The sequence below is a fragment of the Panthera onca genome, chromosome A3 (assembly GCF_046562875.1).
Source record: "Panthera onca isolate mPanOnc1 chromosome A3, mPanOnc1 haplotype 2, whole genome shotgun sequence".
In the NCBI taxonomy this organism is placed as follows: Eukaryota; Metazoa; Chordata; class Mammalia; order Carnivora; family Felidae; genus Panthera; species Panthera onca.
This window is the reverse complement of record NC_138341.1, coordinates 60,881,727-60,905,967: the sequence shown is the minus strand read 5'-3', so window position 1 is coordinate 60,905,967 and position 24,241 is coordinate 60,881,727. Positions and strand designations below refer to the sequence as shown.

The 24,241-nt window shown below is 34.7% G+C and overlaps 1 protein-coding gene across 3 annotated transcripts in view; it reads right to left on the bottom strand.

Annotated features, from left to right (window-relative positions):
• USP34 (ubiquitin specific peptidase 34) overlaps positions 1-24,241 on the bottom strand; it is a 249,644-nt gene that overhangs the window by 139,326 nt on the left and 86,077 nt on the right. For all 3 annotated transcript variants that reach the window (XM_078444514.2, XM_078444515.2, XM_078444516.2), the window contains 6 exons: positions 17,991-18,072; positions 17,807-17,899; positions 2,256-2,381; positions 1,958-2,087; positions 1,038-1,073; positions 573-703 (listed from right to left, as the gene is read on the bottom strand). In XM_078444514.2, coding sequence (XP_078300640.2) covers positions 573-703; positions 1,038-1,073; positions 1,958-2,087; positions 2,256-2,381; positions 17,807-17,899; positions 17,991-18,072 — 598 coding nt within the window. The remainder of the gene's footprint in view (positions 1-572; positions 704-1,037; positions 1,074-1,957; positions 2,088-2,255; positions 2,382-17,806; positions 17,900-17,990; positions 18,073-24,241) is intronic.

Sequence of the window (24,241 nt, the reverse complement as noted above, 5' to 3'; positions counted from 1 at the left end):
AATAAATATTTAAACTAGTAAGAAAAAAGTAACTGACATGAACACCCTGACTTTTTAAAAGGTTGACGCAAGGGGCACCTGGGTGTCTCAGTCAGTTGAGCATCTAACTCTTGATTTCAGCTCAGATAATGATCCCAGGGTTGTGGGATCAAACCTGGTGTCGGGCTCCAGGCTCACTATGGACTCTCTCTGTCCTTCCCCCAATCACTTGCACAAGTGCACATGTTCTCTAAAATAAAAAAAATGAAGTGCAAACCCATCACCGCAGAAACATTAGCCCTGTCTGCAAAGTGACACTTTAACTTTCCTCCCACACCCATCTCTGTTAATGTAAAACAAACTTTCCTTTAAAAAAAAAAAAAAAAAAAGAGTCTGCTGTAATCATGACAGACTCCTCTAAAAAATATACAATAGAATTAAAACACACAAAATTTAAAGAACCTTAACAATAACTACTTACAGAAGAGGCCTGAACATGGACTATGTTTATATTTCCAGTTCAAAGGATAAACATGATAAAATCCCCAAAATCCAAAAATCTTGTTAAAGTGGGGGGAAAACTGTTTTCATACCTCTGTGTCTGAAAGTCGTTGTTGGACATGTTTCGTTCTATTAATAAGTTGCTCATCCATTTCAATGTCACTGCCTCCACTTTGATGTGTATCACTGTTATCACTGCTTTGAGGACTAGCAGCAGGTGACCCTATATTAAACAGATTTTACATTGTTACTCTTAATTTGTATTAACATGGGAATTTATGAGAATGACACAATCCTTTGATTCTTCCATTTATAAAACCTTTGTGCTAAATAGCCAAAAAATATAATCTGGAAATATGTTAACATTCATTAATTATCTCTCAAGAGGACATAGACGATTTCAATTGAAAATAGGATGGATAGCCAGTTAAGTGTTCATATCTACTCAAAAAAACTTTATAGCCCTGATACAAATATATTACATAAAATGAATTCTATGTGATCATGAAAACAAAACTACAAGTCATCTTGCCATGCATTTCTAAGACTCAACTTACAAGGTGATGGGGCTGCTCTTCTGAGCTCTTCTTCCTCTGAAGGAAAAGGAAAAAACAGGAGGGAAATATTCTAAGTGACTGATCTTCTCTGGAAGATTATCAACTGCTCTGATTATTATTACAAAATCAACAAAATACAGGCAGAGAAACCTGAAATAATAAAGTCCCTAACACCTACAATAGTAGTTGTGTGTGCCTGAATGGAAAATCCTTAATAAAAACATAGTTATATGATGTCAGGAGACCAAAAAATGGGGTAAAGTTGATAAAGTTTTAGAAAGCTCTGGAAAGCTTTCTGTAAAACCCATAAAATACCTGAAGTGAGACAACTTTTGAATTAGAAAACACAGAGAATTGTACCACTATGATCTGCTATAAAAATTGTTTCTAAGGGGCGCCTGGGTGGCTCAGTCGGTTAAGCGGCCGACTTCGGCTCAGGTCATGATCTCGTGGTCCGTGAGTTCAAGCCCCGCGTCGGACTCTGTGCTGACAGCTCAGAGCCTGGAGCCTGTTTCAGATTCTGTGTCTCCCTCTCTCTGCCCCTCCCCTGTTCATGCTCTGTCTCTCCCTGTCTCAAAAATAAATAAAACGTTAAAAAAATTTTTTTTTTTTAAATTGTTTCTAAAACAAAGTATGTTGTTTGTTTTCTAACCAAAAGCTCCAAAGCTATTAGGAAATGGTTTCCCCCCACCCCATGGGAAGAACTAATGAGAGAATATCCAATAACTACTACAACTTCATTACTGTTCTTTACTTGAAGAGTAAACCAAAAATATTAGCTAACCACTATTTATTAACCCTTTAACAAATACCCTACCTCCCATCTCAAACTTATTTTGAAGTTAATACTGAGAAGAAACTGCTTCAAGTTTGAATTATGGAGAAATATTACTTTAAAAAATACATCACACTTTACTAACCTTTCTTATTTCCAATGGGAAGATTAGTATTTAATAATGATGCAAAAGAACTCTGTTTAGACAGCTGAGCCTTAGCTGCTAGTGCATTGTTCCATAATGCTTTAATTAACATCGACGCCAAGTATAGGGTCTTTCAAAAAAAGAGAGAGGTTGAAATTAGCGTTTCATAACAAATTTAATATTCTTTTGCCTAAATGAAACGTGAACATTAAAAACCTACCAATTATCTGCATCACAAACAAATTTTATATTAAAAAAAAAAAACACCCACCATTACGTAATGCTTTAAATATATTACCTGTTCAGTATGAACACTTGGCTCAAGAGCTGAGACCAGATTAAGGAGATGTCTAAGTGGCACTGGATCCAAATTCTTGATGAGTGAAGGAAATAAGTCATGTATATACCGACTACAATGTTTCAACTATAAAATAAAGGTAGAGACAATAATCAAATTATACTACATTAATAAACAACCTGATACCAAAAAGTTCTACAGAAAACTTCTAGTTTAAAAGTCAAGAAAGCAGTTGGAACAATATTTTCTAATATGTTGGGAAAATATTCATTATCATGTATCATAAATGGCAGTACATAACATTATGAAAATAAAATTCCACTGAAGCAGAGCTTTATCTTATCTAAAAAAACCAAAGCTTAATTTTCCAGCCACAAGAGGGAAGCACACAATAAAAAAAATTTCTGGAATCCAAGTATAAAGAGGATTCCAATTAAATTTATAATATAGATCATTAAAATATAAACAAATTAGTGTATTAAAATGTAAGTAGTTGCAAATAAAATAAATTGCAAACAGAAGAGAAATCCAAATTAACTATTCTAAGTGTAACATATTTTTCATATTAAATGGTTATAAAGTATTCATACAGGTGCGCCTGGGTGGTTCAGTTGATTAAGCATCTGACTTTGGCTCAGGTCATGATCTCATGGCTCATGGGTTCGAGCCCCAAGTCAGGGTCTGTGCTTACAGCTCAGAGCCTGGAGCCTACTTTGGATTCTGTGTCTCCTCCACCCTCTGCCCCTCCTCCACTCACACAATGTCTCTCTCTCAAACATAAACAAACATTTAAAAAAAAAGTATTCAGGGCGCCTGGGTGGCTCAGTCAGTTAAACGTCCGACTTTGGCTCAGGTCATGATCTCACAGCTCCTGAGTTCAAGCCCCGCATCAGACGCTGTGCTGACAGCTTAGAGCCTGGAGCCTGCTTTGGATTCTGTGTCACCCTCTCTCTGCCCCTCCCCCGCTCACGATATGTCTCTCTCTCTTAAAAAAAAAAAAGTATACGATGTTCATTTTACTAGAGTACATAATAGAAACTCACTTAAAATAAACGTCTACATAGAAATAAACCAAGAAACACAAAATCTCCTTATACTAAACAGAATAATAAATGAAAGTGTAACATTAAATACTACAATATCGTGTAAAATAAGTATCTTCACCTTAAAATAAGCCATCAAGCTGCAAAGTGCAAATTCAAGATATGCAACAAATAAGAGCAAGCCAGTAATTCCCAATTTGAAGGTTCCAAAAGTAAAAATCTCAGGGATCCAACTTACTTTCTATACATAAAAATTCCATCAGAAAATATATGTTTTTCTACTCTAAAATACTGACTTTTATATTGTTCAGGCATAAAACATATGAACTTTTTTATGCTATGTCCCCTATCAGGATATATATGCACAACAGAATCTGAACCAGAAGACAAAATAAAAGTAGTAAAATAACTTTGGAGTAATTCCTCCACATTGGGGTGACTTTCTATAAGCTACACTATTTATATCATTTGATATGAAGGATAAGTAAATAATCAATTAAAAGTTTACTGCTTTTAGGGGTGCCTGGGTGGCTCAGTCGGTTGAATGTCCGACTTCAGCTCAGGTCATGATCTCGGGTTCATGGGTTTGAGTCCTGGATGTGCTCTGAGCTGACAGCTTGGAGCCTGGAGCCTGCTTTGGATTCTGTGTCTCCCTCTCTCTCTGCCTTTCCCCCACTCATCCTCTGTCTCTCTCTCTCTCTCTCAAGAATAAATGTAAGCAGTAAAAGAAAAAAAAATTTTAAGTTTATTGCTTTTATAGGTCTTGTAAGTATAATTATACTTTTCCTAATTAAAATGTAACGAAACATAGTAAAAAATAACTTTCTGACTTGCTGCCACTTTGATCATTCAGAAAATGTTACTTCCATAATAGACTCAAATTTCATAATCAAATACTTTACTGGTTATCTTTTAGTGACAAAACCCTTAAAAGATAATTACGTAATCCTGTAATCCTATAAATATATAAGGCCCTTTGAGGGGTGGCCCTGTACTGACAGTGTGGAGCCTGCTAGGGATTCTGTAGCCTTCTCTCTTTGCCCCTCCCCTGCTTATGCTTGGTCTCTCTCTCAAAAATAAACATTAAAAAAAATTTTTTTAAAATAGAAGGCTCTTTTAGAGGTGTACATCATGAAAACAAATTCAGAAAGTAAAGACAAAAAAATATTAAAATTACACAGCTTAAAAAGATTGCAGTGTGAAGTCAGTTCATACTCTTCTTCATTAGTTATCACAAAGTAAAAAGAGGAAAAGGAGTCAGGAAAAATGGTAAAGCAGAAAGTGCCAGGGATCCCTGTCTGCATCTTGACAGCAGTTATATAGACAGAACTGTCTGATGCAACCACTCTGAAACTCTGGAGTCAGTCTGAACCTTCACACTGACACACTTCCAAGGGGAAAGGCTAGCCAGTAAATTGTGGTTAATAATGGCATATTTCAACCTGCAGTGTGATAGCAGCTACCCATTCCCCACTCCATGCCCCTATGTCAAATAGCTGTGGGGACAGTAATATGTAATTCTTCTTTAGCTTGCTGGTTTTTGTCCATGACTTTATTATGCCTTACACAAAAATAAATTCAAAATGGATGAAAGACCTAAATGTGAGACATGAAATCATTAAAATCCTAGAGAACACAGGCAGTAATCTCATCTGCTGTCAGCCATAGCAACTTCTTTCTAAATTATGTCTCCTAAAGCAAGGGAAGCAAAAGCAAAAACAAACTATTGGGACTTCATCAAAATAAAAAGCTTCTGCTCGGTCAAGGAAACAATTAGCAAAACTAAAAGGCAACCTTCAGAAGGGAGAAGATATTTGCAAATGACCTATCTCATAAAAGTTAGTATCCATAATATATAAAGAACTAGGGACACTTGGGTGGCTCAGTCAGTTAAGCATCCCACTCTTGATTTCTGCTCAGGTCATGAAACTGAAATTGCTGAGTTTAAGGAATAAAATAAAGGAAATAAAAAAAATAAAGAAATGTAAATAGATCCTAAGGGACCTGTGAGAACCACAACCTACCAACATACTCATTATGGGAATCCCAGAAGAGAAAGGACTAAAGTATATTTGAAGAAACAATGGCTGAAAACCTCCAAATTTAATAGAAAAACATGAATCTACAAATCCAAGGAGTTCAACACATCCAAGTAGGGTAAACTCAAAGAAACCTAGAGCAAGACTTATCATAATCAAACTGTCAACAGTCAAAGACAGTAAAATAATCCTGAAAACAGAGATAAACAATGTACCACATATAAGGGACAGTCAATAAGAGTATCAGCAAGTACCTAATCTTCTGATTAGAAGATTGGAAACCAGAGAAAGTAGGATGATATACTCAAAAGCTAAAAGAAAAAACTTTCAATGGAGAATTCTATAACTGGCAAAACTATCTTTATGAGAAAGTAATTAGTACATTCCCGGATAAACAAAAATAAAGGAGTTCACTACAACTAGACCTGCCTTGCCAGAAAACCTAAAGGAAGTCCTTTACAATGAAATGAAAACAAGCTAAACAGTGAAGAAATTAAGACCTCTGAAAAATACAGGAAAATTAAAAGCTACTATTGTTTTCATTTCTAACTCCACCTTTTATTTGCTATAGGATTTAAAAAAGAAATGCAAAAACAATTATTGCTAATGTAAATAACTGTACACACAATGTATTAAGTTGAAAGTTGTCATATCAATAATAAAAATGAGGGAAAAGGAGCTATATACAAGCAAAATTTTGTGTAATATTTGACAAATTCAAATTAGATTATAAGAATCTCAAGATGTTAATTGTAATTTCCACACCAAACACAATATCTACAGAATCTTTTTAAAGAAAAAGGAAATGAGAATCAAACACTACAAAAAATCAACTAGGAACAACACCAACAAAAGGGTGTAACAGAAATGATAGACAAAAACACTGTTAAGACATATAGACAAAAACAGAAAAAAGGCATAAGTATATTCACTCTTTGAATAATTACTTTAATGTAAATGGTATAAACTCTGCAATCAAAGACAGAGAGTGCTAGAATGGATTTTAAAAACATGGCACAACTGTATGTGGTCTACGAGAGACACACTTTATATCCAAAGACACAAACAGGATAAAAGATAAAGGATGTAAAAAGATATTCTGTGCAAATATTAAGCAAAAGAGAACTGGGCTGACTATGCTGAAATCAAATAAGATAGACTCTATATTTTTTAAAGGTTACTAGAAAAAATGGAATTACCATATGACCCAACAATCTCACTTCTGGGTATACATCCAAAATAATTAAAAGCAGGATTTTGAAGGGATTTGTACACCTATATTAATTTTACACTGTACATTATTCATTCACAACAGTCAAAAGATAAAAGCAAAGTAAATGTCTATCAATAAACAATTGTGGCATATACATAAAATGGAATATAATTCAAACTTACAAGAAAGGAAATCCTGTCACATGCTATGATATGGGTCACCATGAGAACATTATGCTGAGTGAAGTAAGCCAGTCACAAAAGGACAAATACTATTAGATTCCACTAATGTGAAATATACAGAGTAGTCAAAACGATAGAAACAGTAGAATGGTGGCTACCAGGAGCTGTAAGGAGAATAAAGGATTTGTTGCTCAATGATTTAATGTTTTGTTTTGTTTTTAAATAAACAGTATGCCCAACAAGGGTCTCAAACTCAAGACCCCAAGATCAAGAGTCACATGATCTGCCAGCATGACACCCTTATGTTTGTTCAATGAAATCAGATTTTCAGTTTCGGAAGATGAAAACGTTTTAGAGATCTGTTACATAACAATATGAATGTATTAGAACTTAAAAATGGTGCAGAGGATAAATTTATGAAGTTTTCTTTTTCCTACAATTAGGTCTTTTTTAAAAAAGATTAATAAAGAGTGATGTAATTTATTAATAAAAGGTCCAGGTTACAGCAATATAGTATAAACATTATATTTTTATAATAACATTACCTTATAACCATACCTTATAACCCAAAGCTAAAAGCACAGAAATAAAATAGACATACAGATTAGAAAAACAACAGAAAATTAACAAAACCAATAGTTGGTTCTTCTAAAAGATTCTCAAATGTTTAGCTAGACTGAAAAAAAAAGATATAAATAGCTAAATCGACAAATTCAAATGGGATATTACTATCAAACTTAATACTATGAACAACAGTACACTAAAAAATTAGATAACCTAGAAGATAGGGAGGAATTCCTTGCAAACTACCTACATTAACTCAAGAAGAAATAAAAAGAAATTGAATCAAAAAAAAAAAAAAAAAAAAAAAGACATTGAATCAGTAATCAAAACCTCCCAATGAAAAAAAGTACTAAAATGCATGGCTTAAACAAAGAATTCTAACAAACATTTCATAAAAAATTAACATCAATATTTCCTCAAACGCTCCCAATAAAATTGGAGAAGAAAATACTTATTTTTTTAATGTTTATTTACTTTTGAGAGAGAGAGTGAGAGAGAGAGAGAGAGAGAGAGAGAACGTGCACAAGTGGGGGAGAGACAGAGAGAGGGGGAGACACAGAATCCCAAGAAGGCTCCAGGCTCTGAGCTGTCAACACAGAGCACAACGTGGGGCTCGAACTCACGGACCTCAAGACTGTGACCTGAGCCGAAGTTGAACGCTTAACTGACTGAGTCAACCAGGTGGCTCTGAGAAGGAAACACTTCTTATATCATTCTATGAAGCCTTATAGGTCTTCATAAGAACAAAAAATTACTAAGCAGTACCTCATAAATGACAGAAAGTCCTCCAGAAACTATTAGGAAATCAAATCAAAGAGCATACCAAAAGGATTATTCACTATGCCCAAGTGAGATTTATCTCAGGAATTCAAGTGTGGTTCAAAAAGAGTATCGATTACTGTACATATCATGTTAGCCAACGGAAAAAAAAGCAACATAGTCATCTTAACTGACAAAGAAAGAATGACAAAATCCAACATCCTTAAATGATAAAAACTCTCAGAACACTCAGAGGATAAACTCAACATGATAAAGGATATTTATGAAAACCCCACAGCTAACTGCATACTCAATGATAAATGACTCATTTTCACATAGGATCAGGAACAAGATAAGGATGCACATTATTTACCGCTGTGTTTTAACACTATACCAAACTTCTAGCCAGTTACTGGACTCCACCCCATAAAACTGAATACATCCAAATTGGAAAGGAAGATGTAAAACTATTCAAAAATGACACAATCCTATATGCAAAAAAAACCCTACATATAAGGTAGTAGAGCTAAAAATCAAATAGACAAAGTAACGGAGTACAGATCAACAAGCAAAATTAAGCTGTTTCCATATACTTGCAATGAATTATCTGACAAAGAATTTAATGTAGCAATTCCATTTACAATAGCATACAAAGAATAAAATACAATTGATCCTTGAACAATGAAGAAGATAGGGGGTACTGATCCCGTGTCGTCAGAAAGCTGAGTGTAACCCTGACTCCCAGAAACATAACTATCAATAGCCTACTGCTGACCATAAGCCTAACCAACAACATAAACCAGAATATCAATAACATAAAGTCAATTAACACATATTTGGTATGCTATATATAATATATACCACATTCTTAAAATAAATGTTAAGAAAATCATAAGAGAAAATACATTCACCATACTGTACTGATCAAAATGACCTATGTGGGGGCACCTGGGTAGCTCAGTCAGTTTAAGAGTCCGACTTCAGCTCAGGTCATGATCTCCCAATTCATGGGTTCAAGCCCCACATCAGGCTCTGTGTTGACAGCTCAGAGCCTGAAGCCTGCTTCAGATTCTGTGTCTCCCTCTCTCTGCACACTCTGTCTCTCAAAAATAAATAAATGTCAAAAAAAAATTTTTTTTAATAAAATACCTATGTGTATGTGGACATAGGCAGTTCAAATCTATGTTGCTCAAGGATCAACTGTACTTAATGAATCTAATAAAAGAGGAAAAAGACTTGTATACTGAAAACTACAAAACACTGCTGAAAGAAATTATAGTTTAAATAAATGGAAAGACATCCCATGTTCATGGATAGGAAGACTTAACATGTTAAGATGTTAAATACTACCCAAAGTGATATATAGATTCAATACAATCCCTTCAAAATTCCAAGAGCCTTTTTGGTCAGAAATGGAAAAGTCAATCCTCAAATTCATAGGGAATTGCAAGGAGTTGTGAAAAGCCAAAACAATTTTCAAAAAGAAAACTGTGAAACCTACAAGAAAATAAAAGTAATTAGAACAGTATGGTATTAGCATATAGACCAATGGAATAGAACAGAACACCTAGATACAAACTTTCACATAAATCGTCAACTAATTTTCAAGACTCACAAGACAATTCAATGTAGAAAGGATAGTCTTTTCAACAAAAGGTGCTGGGAAAACTGGATATTCACAAATTGAAAAATGAAGATATATATTTACCTTACACCATACACAAAAATCAACCCAAAATTGATCAAAGACCTAAACTCAGGAGATAAATACACAATACAACACTAAGAAAACACTGGGGAGAATCTTCACAACACTAGATTCGCCAATGGTTTCATCATTAGGACACCAAAAAAACAGATAACCAAAAAAGTAAATAAACTGAAATCCATCAAAATTAAGTTTTCGTGCATCTAAGGATAATTTATTTTTTAAAAATTTTTTAGTGTTTTTATTATTTATTTTTGAGAAAGCGCGCACACACACAGGGGAAGGTCAGAGAAAGAGGAAGACACATAATTCAAAGCAGCCTCCAGGCTCCAAGCTGTCAGCACAGAGCACAATGTGGGGCTCAAACTCATGAACCTGATCATGACCTGAGTCAAAGTCAGATGCTTAACCAACCAAACCACACAGGTACCCCTATTTATTTTTTTAAAGTAAGCTCTACGCCCAACATAGGGTCTGATCTCATGACTCCTGAGATTATGCTCTACTGATTGAGTGCGCAGGTGCCCCCAAATCTAAGGATACTTTAAAGAAAGCAAAAGAAAACTCGTAGAGTTGGAGACATTATATGTAAATTATATATCTGATAAGGGATTAATATCCAGAATGTAAAAAGTACTGCTGTTATTATTATTTTTTTAATGGGGCAGACAGAGAGGGGAAGAGGGTATCTAAAGTAGGCTCTGTGCTGACAGAAGAGAACCCAATGCAAAGCCTGAACTCACAAACTATCAGGTCAGATCATGAACTGAGCTGAAATCAGATGCTTAACCAACTGAGCCACCAGATGCCCCATAAGTACTACTAAACTTTAAAATCTCCCAAGCAACCCAATTCAAAATGGGCAAAGGTCTTGAATACACATTTTTTCAAAAAAGATATACAAAAGGTCAATAAGCATACAAAAGGATGCTCAAAGTCATTAGTCATTAGGAAATGCAAAAAAGTACAAATTAAAACCACAGTGAGATATTACTTCACACCTCCTAGGAGGACTAAAAAAAATTTTAGGACAAATAACAAGTGTTGGCAAAGATAGGGAGAAATGGGACTCTCCCTGTACTATGGGTTGAATGTAAAACACTGCAGTTGCTGTAGTAAAGTTTGGCAATAACTCAAAAAATTAGAGAATTACCGTATAACCTAGTAGATCTGCCCCTATGTATATATACAGAAAAACTGAATGCAGGGACTCAAACATATGCTTGTACACCCATATTCATGGAAACATGATTCACAATATATAGCAAAAAAGTAGAAGCAACTCCAATGTTTATGAATGTAGAAATGAAAACATTAAATACACAAACAATGGGATATTATTTAGTTGTAAAAAGACAATTTTTTACATATGCTATACCATGGATAACCCTCAAAAACGCTGTGTTTAGTAATATAAGCCAGACATAGACAAATACTGTGATTCTACTTAAATGAGGTACCTAAAATAGACATATATAGACAAAATGTAGAATACCAAGGGCTTGGGGGAGGGACAGTTATTGTTTAATGGGTACAGTGTTTTCGTTGGGGATAGTGACAAAGTTTTGAATATAGACAGTGGTGGTGATGGTTACACAATATTAAATATTTAATGCCATTGAACTGTACAGTTACAAATGGTTAAGTTTTATGTTTATATATATTTGTGCCACAATAAAGAAGTTAATTAAAAAAAGAGAAAAAATAAATATATGTGTTAACAGGCATCATACCAAAACTCAAATCAAGTTTAAAAAAAAAAAACAAAAAACCCGGAGCACTTGGGTGGCTCAGGCAGTTAAGCAGCAGACTCCTCATGATCTCACAGTTGTGAGATAGAGCCTGAGTCGGGCTCTGCACAGACAGTGTGGAGCCTGCTTGGGATTCTCTTTCTCCCTCTCTTTCTGCCCCTTCCCTGCTCAGGCACACTCTTGCTATCAAAATAAACAAACGAACTAGCATGGATTACTTAACACCTGAAAACCTACATAAGAGAAAAATTCTGCCAACAAGAAATGGTGGGATAGAGGTGCCTGGTTGGCTCAGTTGGACATTGGTGTGTAGAAATTATGAAGGAAGGAAGGAAGGAAGGAAGGAAGGAAGGAAGGAAGGAAGGGAAAATGATGGGATATACCTATCTTCATAAAATATTACCAAAAAAAGCAAAAAATAAAATAAAATAAAATAAAATAAAATAAAATAAAATAAAACATAAAAGCTGTTCATTGAGGAAACAATGAACTACTATTCACCTCTATTACAAAGTTCTGAGGGAAATCTTAGTATCTTACATTCAGTCAAACATGAGTACAAAGAAAACAGACATCTCAAGCGTGTAGTAACCCAGAACAGAACATCAGGATTCCTCTTTAGAGAAAACAAAAAGCTACTCTGTGAAGACCGTAAGAATAAATACTCATTAATTTTGGAATGAGAAAAAGAGAAATGAGGGGAAAAATTTTTTTGAGTTATAACCTAAATACAAACTTAGCAATAAACAACTGTACAAATTATGGTTATAAAATTTAAAACAAATAATTTGATAAACTATACATAACACATAGCAAAAACTGGAAAGCAGAAAATGAGAAAAGAAAAATGATGAGATTCCCTCATCTTCTACAGAAGAGAATCTACCATCACTGTATTTTAGAATGAGAAGCTCTCATTTCACAAAGAAAATGAGAGCTAATAACAGATACTAAATTTCAACAAACTTCTGAATAAAGTGAAGGGAATACATTTTTAAATGTACAGATTGAGAAAGGTGTAGCTCAGAGTAATTTGTGAGTGAGCTGTAAAGGAGCTAAGTTAACCTTCCCAATGTAAATGGGAAAGATACTGGACTCAGATGGACAGCAAGAGGTATGAAGATAAAAACACAGGATTTCAATGAATATTCTTGAAGAATAATTTTATTTGTCAGCCAACAATGGGTCAGAAAAATACAAACAGCCATCCACCAAGGCTCTTCCCTGAGTAAAAATTATATAAAGCCATAGCTTTTAAGCAGATACTGGTATCCCCTTTCACTCTCTCTTAGAAATTCCACAAGCAGAGGAGTGCCAGGGTGGTTCAGTTGGTTAAACATCCAACTTCAGCTCAGGATCTCATGGTTCATGGGTTTGAGTCCCACATCAGGCTTTGTGCTGACAGCTCAGAGCCTGGAGCCTCTTCAGATTCAGTGTCTCCCCCTCTCTCTGTTCCTCCCCCACTCACTCCCTGTTTCTGTCTCTCAAAAATGAATAATCGTTGAAAAAAAATTTTTTAGAAATCCCACAAGCAGAAAAACTAGTGACTCAAATGAGGAAAGTTCAAGTTGTTTTACCATTGCCACCCTAAAAAATGTCACAAAGCAGGAGACCCATTTGAGACAGCTCTAATGAAAAAATATTTCACAACATCCAAGACTATCTAGACCATTTACCTAGACAACTTTCTTAAATATGAATGGATAACAAAGTCATATGTGAAGACATCCAACAACATAAACAAAGAAGAGAGCTCATGTTAAAAGTTTCTAAAAAGGCAGGAAGGAACAGAATTCAAATTATAATATGTAATACAGAAGGAAATTTCAGTGCTCACGTTACTCAAGTATAGTCATAACCTCACATGCTAGTAGTTGCATGCAATGTCTCATAAAGCAGTAATCCAAATGTGCATACAAGTACACATGCAGAAACTAATAGCCATTTGAGTAAAGATCAGCATTTCTAAAATTAGTCATCACAACAGGGCTCCTGGGTGGCTCGGTCGATTAAGTAACCAACTCTTGACCTCAGGTCAGGATCTCGGAGTTCATGAGTTTGAGCCCTGCATCAAGTTCCATGTTGACAGTGCAGAGCCTGCTTGGAATCCTCTCTCCCCCTCTCTTTCTGCCTCTCCCCTACTCACGTGTGTGTGCGCGCGCACTCTCTCTCTCTCTCTCTCAAAATAAACTTTAAAAAAAATTAAAATAAAAAAATAAAATTGGTCATCACTAATCCTTTTGAAAATCTAATGACAATTATGTGCATAATGCATATCTCAATCAGATGATATTTAAGTCCTAAATCATAGAGAATCTGACTTTTGTCATTGACATGAAAATCTATTCACAAAAATCAGCTCCATTTTAAGATAAAATTATTATATCAGTAAGTTGCATACATGTATGCAAATATTCTTCAACTATGGAAAGCATTTAACAATAAATTCCAATGGAGTGCTAAGATTCTCAAGGGTTTTTTTGATGTCCCTTGACTAAAACATTTCATAGTGGAAGGGTGTGTAGAGGGAAATATAGAGAGGTTAACTAAGCCAAATCAGAATAGTAACTTTAAATGGTAGAGAGAGTGATTTAAATGCCAAAATATTTGCTTTAACTTTATATACTAGTCTTTGTATTACTGAAAACCTGATATACACATGGAAAAGTTTCAAAGTTTACATAAGCATAGACAGTAAGAAGGAAGTTTCCCATCTATCCCAGGCAACTTCCCTAAAAGCAAACCTATTAAAATTTCTTGTGTATTTTTTACAAAAAGTTCCAGGCATTTATAAGTAAGAAGTATATATACATATATGTATATATGGATCCTCTTTTTATAATTGTTTAAATACACACTGGGAGAATACAAGGTGTACTTGAAATCTTCTCTCAATAAAAGATCGATTACCTACACAGTATTTAGTAAAACTATTTCTTACATACTATTCCACTTGAGCAAAACTCAACTACTTCAGTCCTTCTCACAGCTACACAGCATTCTATTATATGAATTTCCCACAACTTATCTAAGTAGTCCTACAGTGACAGACATTCCTTATGTGCTAGCACAGTCAATGCTGCAACAAACATCTTAATGTACTTGTATTTACAGAATAAATTACCAGAAATAGAACTCTGTATTGCTTGCCATAAGTTATACCATACTCTGGTCAATGCAGTGCATTATTAAACATAATGGGAATTACCCAATACATGAAAATTCTATTACATTATTTGAACTTGTATTTAATTACAAAGATAAGCATTTTTCAAATATTTGCAAATACTTTTCTACCTATTTCAATCCATTTGTCACCTGTGTCTATTTTCTTCTTGGATTCCAGTACAAGAATTATAATACAAACAATGAAAAGAGCAGCAGCCAATCCAATTAGTATGGGTGAAGTGTGTGTGTGTGTTTGTGTGTCTGTCTCTGAGGTGGACAAAGTAACGTCAAAAACTTACTCTAGATGGAATGAAAAAAAGGTAAGACTGTATGAAACTAACCAACACTAGACACTTTAAAATTCATTATATTTAGTGCTCAAATGTTAAAATCTTAAAACGTAAAAATTTCTGATCATTCTAAATTTGTGGTAGATTCAAAAATAAAGCAGTAACAAACACAGAAACACCCAATTAAAATAACCCTTAGGATACACTTATTTTATGTTAATCTTTTATAAATATCTTAAGTTTTCATACTGTATCACAAATTATGCCACAATTTTTAATTATTCCCTTCCCAGGTTACTTCAAATTCTTGCTAGGGAAGAATGCTAAAACATGAACAGATGACATTTTCAATTATCAATTTGATAAGTTTCAGTTTCAATAAAGAATAATACTCCACTATTCCTAGCTATTTAATCTGTATTACTTAATATATCATTGTTCTCATATTTTCCTACTCTTGATGTGAACAAAATAAAAATTTTATGTCTATTAAAATGAATAACATTTTCAGAAAATTATGAAAGAAAAGTTCCTTTTATTCTGAAATGGAAAGTGCTTCATTCATTTACTAAAATGACAGTAATATATAAATATACATTATTAAATATGGGAAGTAAAAAAAAAAAAAGTATTAAAAAATTACCACAACCAATCTAAGAATTAAGGTCTCAAGGCACACAATTATCAAAAATTTGAAATCTTTATACAAAAAGTTTATGAATATATGCAGTAATCATCAAATCTAATAGAAGGAAGAGAAACATAATGAACAAAAGTAAGTATAATGGGAGAAATGGCTATTATAATAGCAATAACAAATACAACTTAAATTCCTAAAAATAAGCTTAACACAAAATAAAATTTATATACAAATAACTTTAAATTTTTGAATGATACAAAAGAGAACGAACAGTGCAAGCTCTGAGTAGGAAGACCATTTCGATTCTTTTCAAATTAATCATTATTACAATTAATAGGACAATATTTTTAAATAAGAATGCTAAAATTTACATGAAAAAATATATAAAAAGAACCAGCCCTGCCAGACATGAATATTACCAGGGGGAAAAAAAGGGTAAGACATTAGTATAAACCCAGGATCAGCAAATGTTTTCTTGAAGGACCAGAGAGTCAACAGTTCAAGATTGCAAGTGATAAGGTCTCTGCTACAAGTACTGTACTCTACCACTACAATATGGAAGTAGCAACAGGCAATATGCACAAGAATCAACAAGCTTATGGTGCAAAAAAGCTTTATTTACAAAATGAAGTGGCTGGCCTGAAAGCCTTCAATTTACTAATCCATGGTATACTGATCATGACTACATATACTACTGGTCAGTCTACAGACTCCAGAAATAAAAACAGTCAAAATAAAAGTGGTATCTCAGTTCAGTAAGGAATAAAAGAATTGCTGAACAAGTGGAAAGGAGACAACTACGTAACAAAAAAATGGAGTAATAAGTTAAGATGCAGGACACCTTGAACCAAGAAAAATTCCAACTCAAAGACTAAAATATAAAATTGAAACAGAAAATGTACAGAAAGGAACTAAAGGAGAATTTTCTTATAACCTCGGAGTGGAAAAGGCATTTCAAACCATAAGAAAAAAAATCCACAAGCAATAAAAAAATTAAACCACAAGTTTGAAAACCACAAATGTGAATCTGAACAGCAAAAACCACCTTAACCAAAGCAAAAAACATCAAAGTAGAATACAGTTATAACTCTTAACATAGGCACAAGTCCAATGTCACTAATATATAAAAGTCTCCTACAAAAAAGAACAAGAAAACCACTACTACATGGCAAAGAATATCAACGGACATTCCCAGTAAAGGAAACAAAAGTGGCTCTTAAACACAAGATTTGAAATGTACTTCATATAAACTAAATGCAAATTTAAAATAGCAATGATACCACTTTTCACCCATCTGTTTAGCAAACATCAAGTGTAAGGACACAATGTATTGAGGAAGATGAGGGAAAAGAGGCTTTATCACACCATTAAGTAAACCACAGAGATGCTTTAACCTAAAAACTCTACTTAAAAGATTTATCCTACAAAATAATTTTACACATGAATGAAATGAGTATGTTAGAACTTACTGATTTTAGCATTGTTTATAATAGAAAAGAATGGGAAAAAATAATGCCTATGAACAAGAACTGGTTAAATAAATTACCATACATGCATATATTTAAACACTATGCCCTCCTTTAAAAATGGTTTTATATATTGATATGCAATAATCTTCAGGATAAATTAAGTGAAAAAAGCCAAGTCCATTTAGTATGCAACATGTGTAATAAAGGGGGCAAAAAAAAAAAAAAAAGCTTACAATTAGCTATTTACACAGAAAATCTCTGATGCACCTGAGAAGATAAGAACTGCATGCCTAGAATGTAGGGACAGGAGTGGGGGGAAGGGTTGAGATATAACATACACTTTACTATTTATTTTTTGGATTTTGAACCATGCTGATATATGCCTATTCAAATAACTGAATTAAAAAAGAAAACAGTATAATAGAAAACTATGAATACAACATACAGAAGGGTTTACTGTATCAACAAATAGGCAAATATCTCTTAATAAACCAAGATGGTTTCATGAAGACCCTCCAAATGACTCTCATTTCCTTCAATTCTCCCTATAATATAGTCAGACATAGATTCTGAAGCCAGACTCCATAGATTCCACGACCAACTTTCACTATGTCTCTGTTTCTTTAGCTATAAAATGGGAATAACAGAACTTACCTCTTAGGGGAATAAAACACTTAGAACAAATAATTAAGAAGCACTTAATGAGTGTGAGTTGTTAATATTACCTGTGCTGCAGCCCATATGCAATCAATATGCTGAGTACTCAGTCTCCCTTCTGCTGCCAAGAAGTTCAAAATCACTTGGCACTGTTTGATGATCTGGGGGGAGGGAAAAAAAACTTATTATAGTCAATTTTCTAAAGTATTCTTCTTTTACTAGAGCAGAGAAGTCATGTAATTGTCCACAAACCTCAATATGTAAATTTGGTCCAAATATATGCTCTACCACATTGTTGCTTATTAGCCAGTCTGCAAGTTCTTTTGCAATGGACCTAAAGTCAAATAATCAAAACAGTTAGTGCATTAAAAAATGATTAATATCATTCTTTCCCAAGTCTAAAATGCAGATTCAGTTAAACGCCTAATTTTTTTTAAAAGTGAGTTTTGTTGTTGTTGTTGTTGTTGTTGTTGTTGTTGTTTTTGGCTCCACGCCAGTGTGGGGCTTGAACTCATGACCCTGAGATCAAGAGTCACATGCTCCACTGTCTGAGCCAGCAAGGCACCCACAAACCTAACTTTGTGCACATACAAATTATAAAGAAATGATTATATACAATTAACTGGTTAGAGTACCACAAAGAATAACTAAAGAAATGGTAATACTGCCTGAATTTATAAACAAGCAAAACAAACCTGAAAAGATAACAGCTCACACCAGTTATACAAGTGGAAATACCAAGCATAACAATAAGCAATTCATTTTCTTATTCAAAGACTTGACTTCTACTTTTTAATTTCCATAGTAGGCACCCAAGCATTCAGAGGTTTCCCAGTATGCCCCCTACAGTAAGGTAACATCAGGAAAACAGGTTACCAAAAGGGTAAAAGGGAAAAAAAAATTATCTAAAAGCCAAACTAAAAGTCTCCTGCCTGATATTAATAAAGATTATTGTTCCTTAAATATATCAATTGATCATTCAGAATAAACTATATTTACCAAAATCTCATTGCAAACCATGAACATTTTATAACAGTTCCAGATTACTCTTGATTTTTTTTTAATGTTTGTTTGTTTATTTAGAGAGAGAGAGAGAGCACATGTGCACGTATATGAGCAGGGGAGAGGGGCAGAAGGGGAGTAGAGAGAGAGAAACAGGGAGAGAGAATCCCAAGCAGACTCCATGCTCAGCACAGAGCCCCAACATGGGGCTCAATCTCAGAACTGGGAGATCATGACTGGAGCTGAAATCAACAGTCAGAGGCTTAACTGACTGAGCCACCCAGGCACCCCTCATTTTTTAAATAGAGCCATCAAGTCTCCTTTAGAATAGAAGTTAACCTATTACATTAGTTCTACCAATAAGGTAGTATGAGAGTTTATCAGTTAACTGTCTTTTACACCTTTGAGATCTACATGACATATAATACACTGAAGACATTTACTTTTTTTTTTTTTTTAACGTTTATTTTTGAGACAGAGAGAGACAGAGCATAAACGGGGGAGGGTCAGAGAGAGAGTGAGACACAGAATCCGAAACAGGCTCCAGGCTCTGAGCTGTCAGCACAGAGCCCGACGCGGGGCTCGAACTCATGGACCGCGAGATCATGACCTGAGCTGAAGTCGGCTGCCTAACCGACTGAGCCACCCAGGTGCCCCTGAAGACATTTAAAGTATACAGTTTCACGAATTTAAGCTTAAGTATATTCTATGAATTCATCACCACCATCAAGATGATAAACACATACACTAACCCAAAAACATTCTTTATTCCCCTCTGTCATCTGCCCCTTCTCCAGCCCCCACAACCACACTCCCCATACTCTGCTTTATTATAGTTTTCATTTCTGGAATTTTATGTGTAAAAAAAGATACATCAAGTAATTTTTTTTTAATCTGGCCTCTTTCACTCACCATTTTTTTCATTTTGCAATATCCCATTGGTTTATTCTAGTTCAACAATTATGGATAAAGCTAATATAAACACCTATGCGGGTTTTTGCGTAGACCTAAGTTTTCAACTCCTCTGGGTCAATATCAGAAAACACAACTGCTAGATAAATGGTTAAGAGTATGTTGAATTTTGTAAGAAACTACCAAACTGCCTGCCAAAGTGGAGTGTACTCCTACTAGCAACAGATGAGAGTTCTTGTTGCTCCAAAACCTTGTCAGCATTTGGTGTTATCAGGATTCTAAATTTTGACTGTTCCAAGAGATGTGCAGTAGAATCTCACTGATAGTTTAATTTGCATTTCCCTCATGAAAGAGGATATAGGGCATCTTTTCGTGTGCATATTTGTCATTTCTGTATCTTCTGATTTAGGCTTGAAGGGTGATAAAATCTTTGGTATATTTTTTAGTCAGAGTGCCCAAGGTACTTACTGTTAAATTTCAAGATTCTCTGAATATTTTGGATAGCAGTCCTTTATCAGACATGTCTTTTGCAGATTTTTTTTCCAGCTTGTGGCTGTCTTCTTATTCTCTTTACATTACCTTGCACAGAGCACAAGTTTTTCATTTTAATAAACTCCACCTTGCCAATTCTTTCTTTGGTGGATCACGGTGTTATATCCAAAAGGTCACTGCCATACTCAAAGTCATCTAGGTTTTCTCCTATATTCTAGAAGATTTTATGAAATACAAAATTTTATAATTTTGTATTTTATATTTATGTGTGTGACACATTTTAAGTTAATTTTTGAGTAGTGTATGTGGTCTGTGTCTGGATTCTTTCTTTTGTACATAGTTGTCCAATTGTTTCAGTGCCATTTGTTGGAAAGACTATTTTTGCTCCATGGTACTGCCTTTGCTCCTCTGTCAATGGACTATATTTATATGGTCTATTTCTGAGCTCTCTATTCTGTTCCATTCATCTATTTGTCACCAGTACCACACTGTCGTGACTGCAATTTTAAAGTCTTGAGGGTGGGTATCATCAGTGCGCCAACTTTGTTCTTTTCAATATTGTCTTAGCCATTATGGGTATTTTGTCTCTCTATATAAACTTTATAGTCATTTTGTTGATATCCACAAAATAACCTGCTGGGATTTGACTGAGGTTATACTGAATCTATAGATCCAGTTGGGAAGAACTGTTATCTTTACAATTTTACATGTTCTATTCATAAACATGGAGTATCTCTCCATTTATTTAGTTCTTTGGTATCTTTTGTCGGAGTTTTGTAATTTTCCTCACATAAGTCTAATAAAATATGAACAGGATCTATATCTAAGTATTTCATATGTTGTGCTAATGTAAATGAAATTATATTTTAAATTTCAAATTTCATGTGTTCAGTACTGATATATAGAAAAGCAACTGAGTTTTCTTTATTAACTTTGTATCCTGCAACCTTGCTGTACCTTTGCTCACTCACTAGGTTCCACAAGTGTCAATTCTTCCAGATTTTCTATATAGAAGATTATGTCATCACCAATCAAAGACCAATTTCTTCCTTCCCAATCTATATACATTTTATTCTCTTTCCTTGCCTTACTACACTAGGTAGGCCTTTTGAGTAGAGTGTTGAAAGACAGTGGTAAGAGAACAGACTTTCCTTTTTCCTGATTTTAGTGGAAAGCTTTGTGTTTCTCACTATTAATACAAAGTTACCTGTAGCTTTTTTGTAAATGTTCTTTACCAAGCTGAGGAAGTTCTCTACTCCTAGTTTACTGAGAGTTTTATCTTAAGTATTCAATTTTGTCAAATACTTTTTCTTTATATATACATATGATCATGTGATTTTTCTTTTAGCCTGTTGATGTGACAGATTACATGAAATGAACCAGATTTGCATACCTGGGGTATAACTCACTTGGTTGCAGCATGTAATTCTTTTTGTACATTGATGGACTTGATTTGCTAATATTTTATGAAGATTTCTACATTTATGTTCATGAGAAATACTGGTCTGTAGTTTTTACATGTCTTTGGTTTTGGTATTGGGGAAGGGTGTTTTTTTTGTTTTTTTTTTTGTTTTTTTTGAGAGAGTGCATGCACAAAGGCATATAAGCTGAGGAGGGGCAAAAGGAGAGGGAGAGAAACAATCTCAAGCAGGCTCCACACCTAGCAGAGAGCCCAATGAGGAGCTCAAACTCACAACCATGAGATCATGACCTGAGCGGAAAACAAGATTCAGATGCTTAACCAACTGAGCTACCAAGTCGCCCCTAGGGTAATTTCTTCCTTAAATTTCTTATCTTTTTTTTTTTTAATTTTTTTAATGTTTATTTTTGAGAGAAAGAGAGAGAGACAGAACACGAGTGGGGTAGAGGCTGAAGGAGAGGGAGACACAGAATCCGAAGCAGGCTCTAGACTCTGAACTGTCAACACAGAGCCCAACATGGGGCTTGAACTCACAGACCACAAAATCATGACCTGAGCTGAAGTGTGACACTTAACGAACTGAGCACCCCAGGCACCCCTTAAATTTCTTCTTTTAATATTTGGAAGAATTCACCAGTGACGACATCTGGGCCTGGTGCTTTGTTTTGGAAAGTCAGTAATTTTTCATTCAATTTCTTTGATACAGGCTTCTTCAGATTGCCTATTTCTTCAAAAACCTTTTTAAATGGCTATTACAGAACATTTAATGAAAAAAGTAGTGGGGTGCCTGGGTGGTTCAGTTGGTTGAGTGTCTGACTTCGGCTCAGGTCACAGTTTCGCGATTCATGAGTTCAAGACGCACATCAGGCTCGCTGTTGTCAGTGCAGAACCCACTTCAGATCTTCTGTCTCCCTCTCTCTCTCTGCCTCCCCCACATTCACATTCTCTCTCAAAATAAAATTTAAAACAACATTTAAAAAGAAAAAGAAAGGGTGCTTGGGTGGTTCAGTTGGTTAAGCATCCAACTTTGGCTCATGTCATGATCTCACGGTTCGTGAGTTCGAGCCCCACATCAGGCTCTGTGCTGACAGCTCGGAGCCTGGAGCCTGCTTCGGATTCTGTGTCTCCCTCTCTCTCTGCTCCTCCTCTAGTCACGCTATGTCTGTGTCTCTCAAAAATAAATATATGTTAAAAAAAAATCAAAAAGTAAAAGAAAAGAGGCGCCTTGGTTTAGTTGGTTAAGCATCCGACTTTGGCTCAGGTCAGGATCTTGCGGTCCGTGAGTTTGAGCCCCGTGTTGGGCTCTGTGCTGACAGCTCAGAGCCTGGAGCCTGCTTCAGATTCTGTGACTCCCTCTCTCTCTGCTTCTCCCCTGGCTCATGCTCTATCTCTGTCTCTCAAAAAATAAATAAACATTTAAAAAATTTTTTTAAATAAAAAATAGAAAGAAATAAGAAAAAAGTAGGTGTACCTGGGTGACTCAGTCAGTTAAGTGTCTGACTCTTAGTTTTGGCTCAGGTCACCATCTCACAGTTTGTGAGATCGAGCCCCACGTTGGGCTCTGCACTGTCAGCGCAGAATCTTGGGATTCTCTCTCTCTCTCTGCCCGTTCCCTGATCGTGCTCTCTCAAATAAATAAACATTTAAAAATTATATAAAAGAATAAAAAAGTAGTTACAGATATATTCTGAGTAGAAGAAAATAGGTTTCAAAATAGGACTTGCCATATGAGCTCCCAACATGTTCCATCCACATGAATTATACATAGAAAAACTGAAAAGGTGAAATAATTTTTTCTTATTTATCCACAGAATTAAATTTAAAAAGCCATTTAAGTCTAAGGATACCCAGGGACTTTTCTAATTATTCAGAATTGTAGCTATAACTGAGCCAAGTATGAAACTGAACAACATTATCTGTAACAACTTTTCAGGGCTCTGAAAACCTACATATAACCAGACTCACAGAAGGAGGAAGGAAAAAAAAAAAAAAAAAGCTGAAGAAATAATGGCCAAAATATCCTACTTTAATGAAAAATGTTTATCTACACATCCAGGAATCACAACAAACTCCAACTAAGATACACACAAGGAGATCCACAGCTAGACTCATCATAACCAAATTGTTAAAAGCCAAAGATAAAGAGCAAAATCTTGAAATCAGCAAAAGAAAATGAAACATATGTGTACAAAAGAACCACAGTAAGATTAACAGCTAATTTACCAGAAACAAAGGAACAGACATATACTGGAACAATGTTTCCATATTTTACTAAAATTCCATTATTACTAATTGGAAGGAGACAGTAACTAATATGCATACTATAACCCATAATGCAGCCACTAAAAAAGTAATTTTTGAAGTATTAAAAAAAAATCAATGGATTAAAATGGTATACAAGAATAAAGGCAATAAAGGAGAAACAGAAAATCAAAACAGAAGGCATACAGAAAACCAACAGCAAAAGAGGAGTAAATCCAACTACACAATGATATTAAGAGTAAATGGATTAAATACTACAATCAAAAGGCAGAGATTAGAGCACCTGGCTGGCTCAGTGGGTAGAACATGCAACTGATCATAAAACATGATCTCAGGGTCGAGAGTTCAAGCCCCACAATGGGCACAGAGACTACTTTAAGGGGGCGGGGAACAGGGATTATGGGATTATATTTGG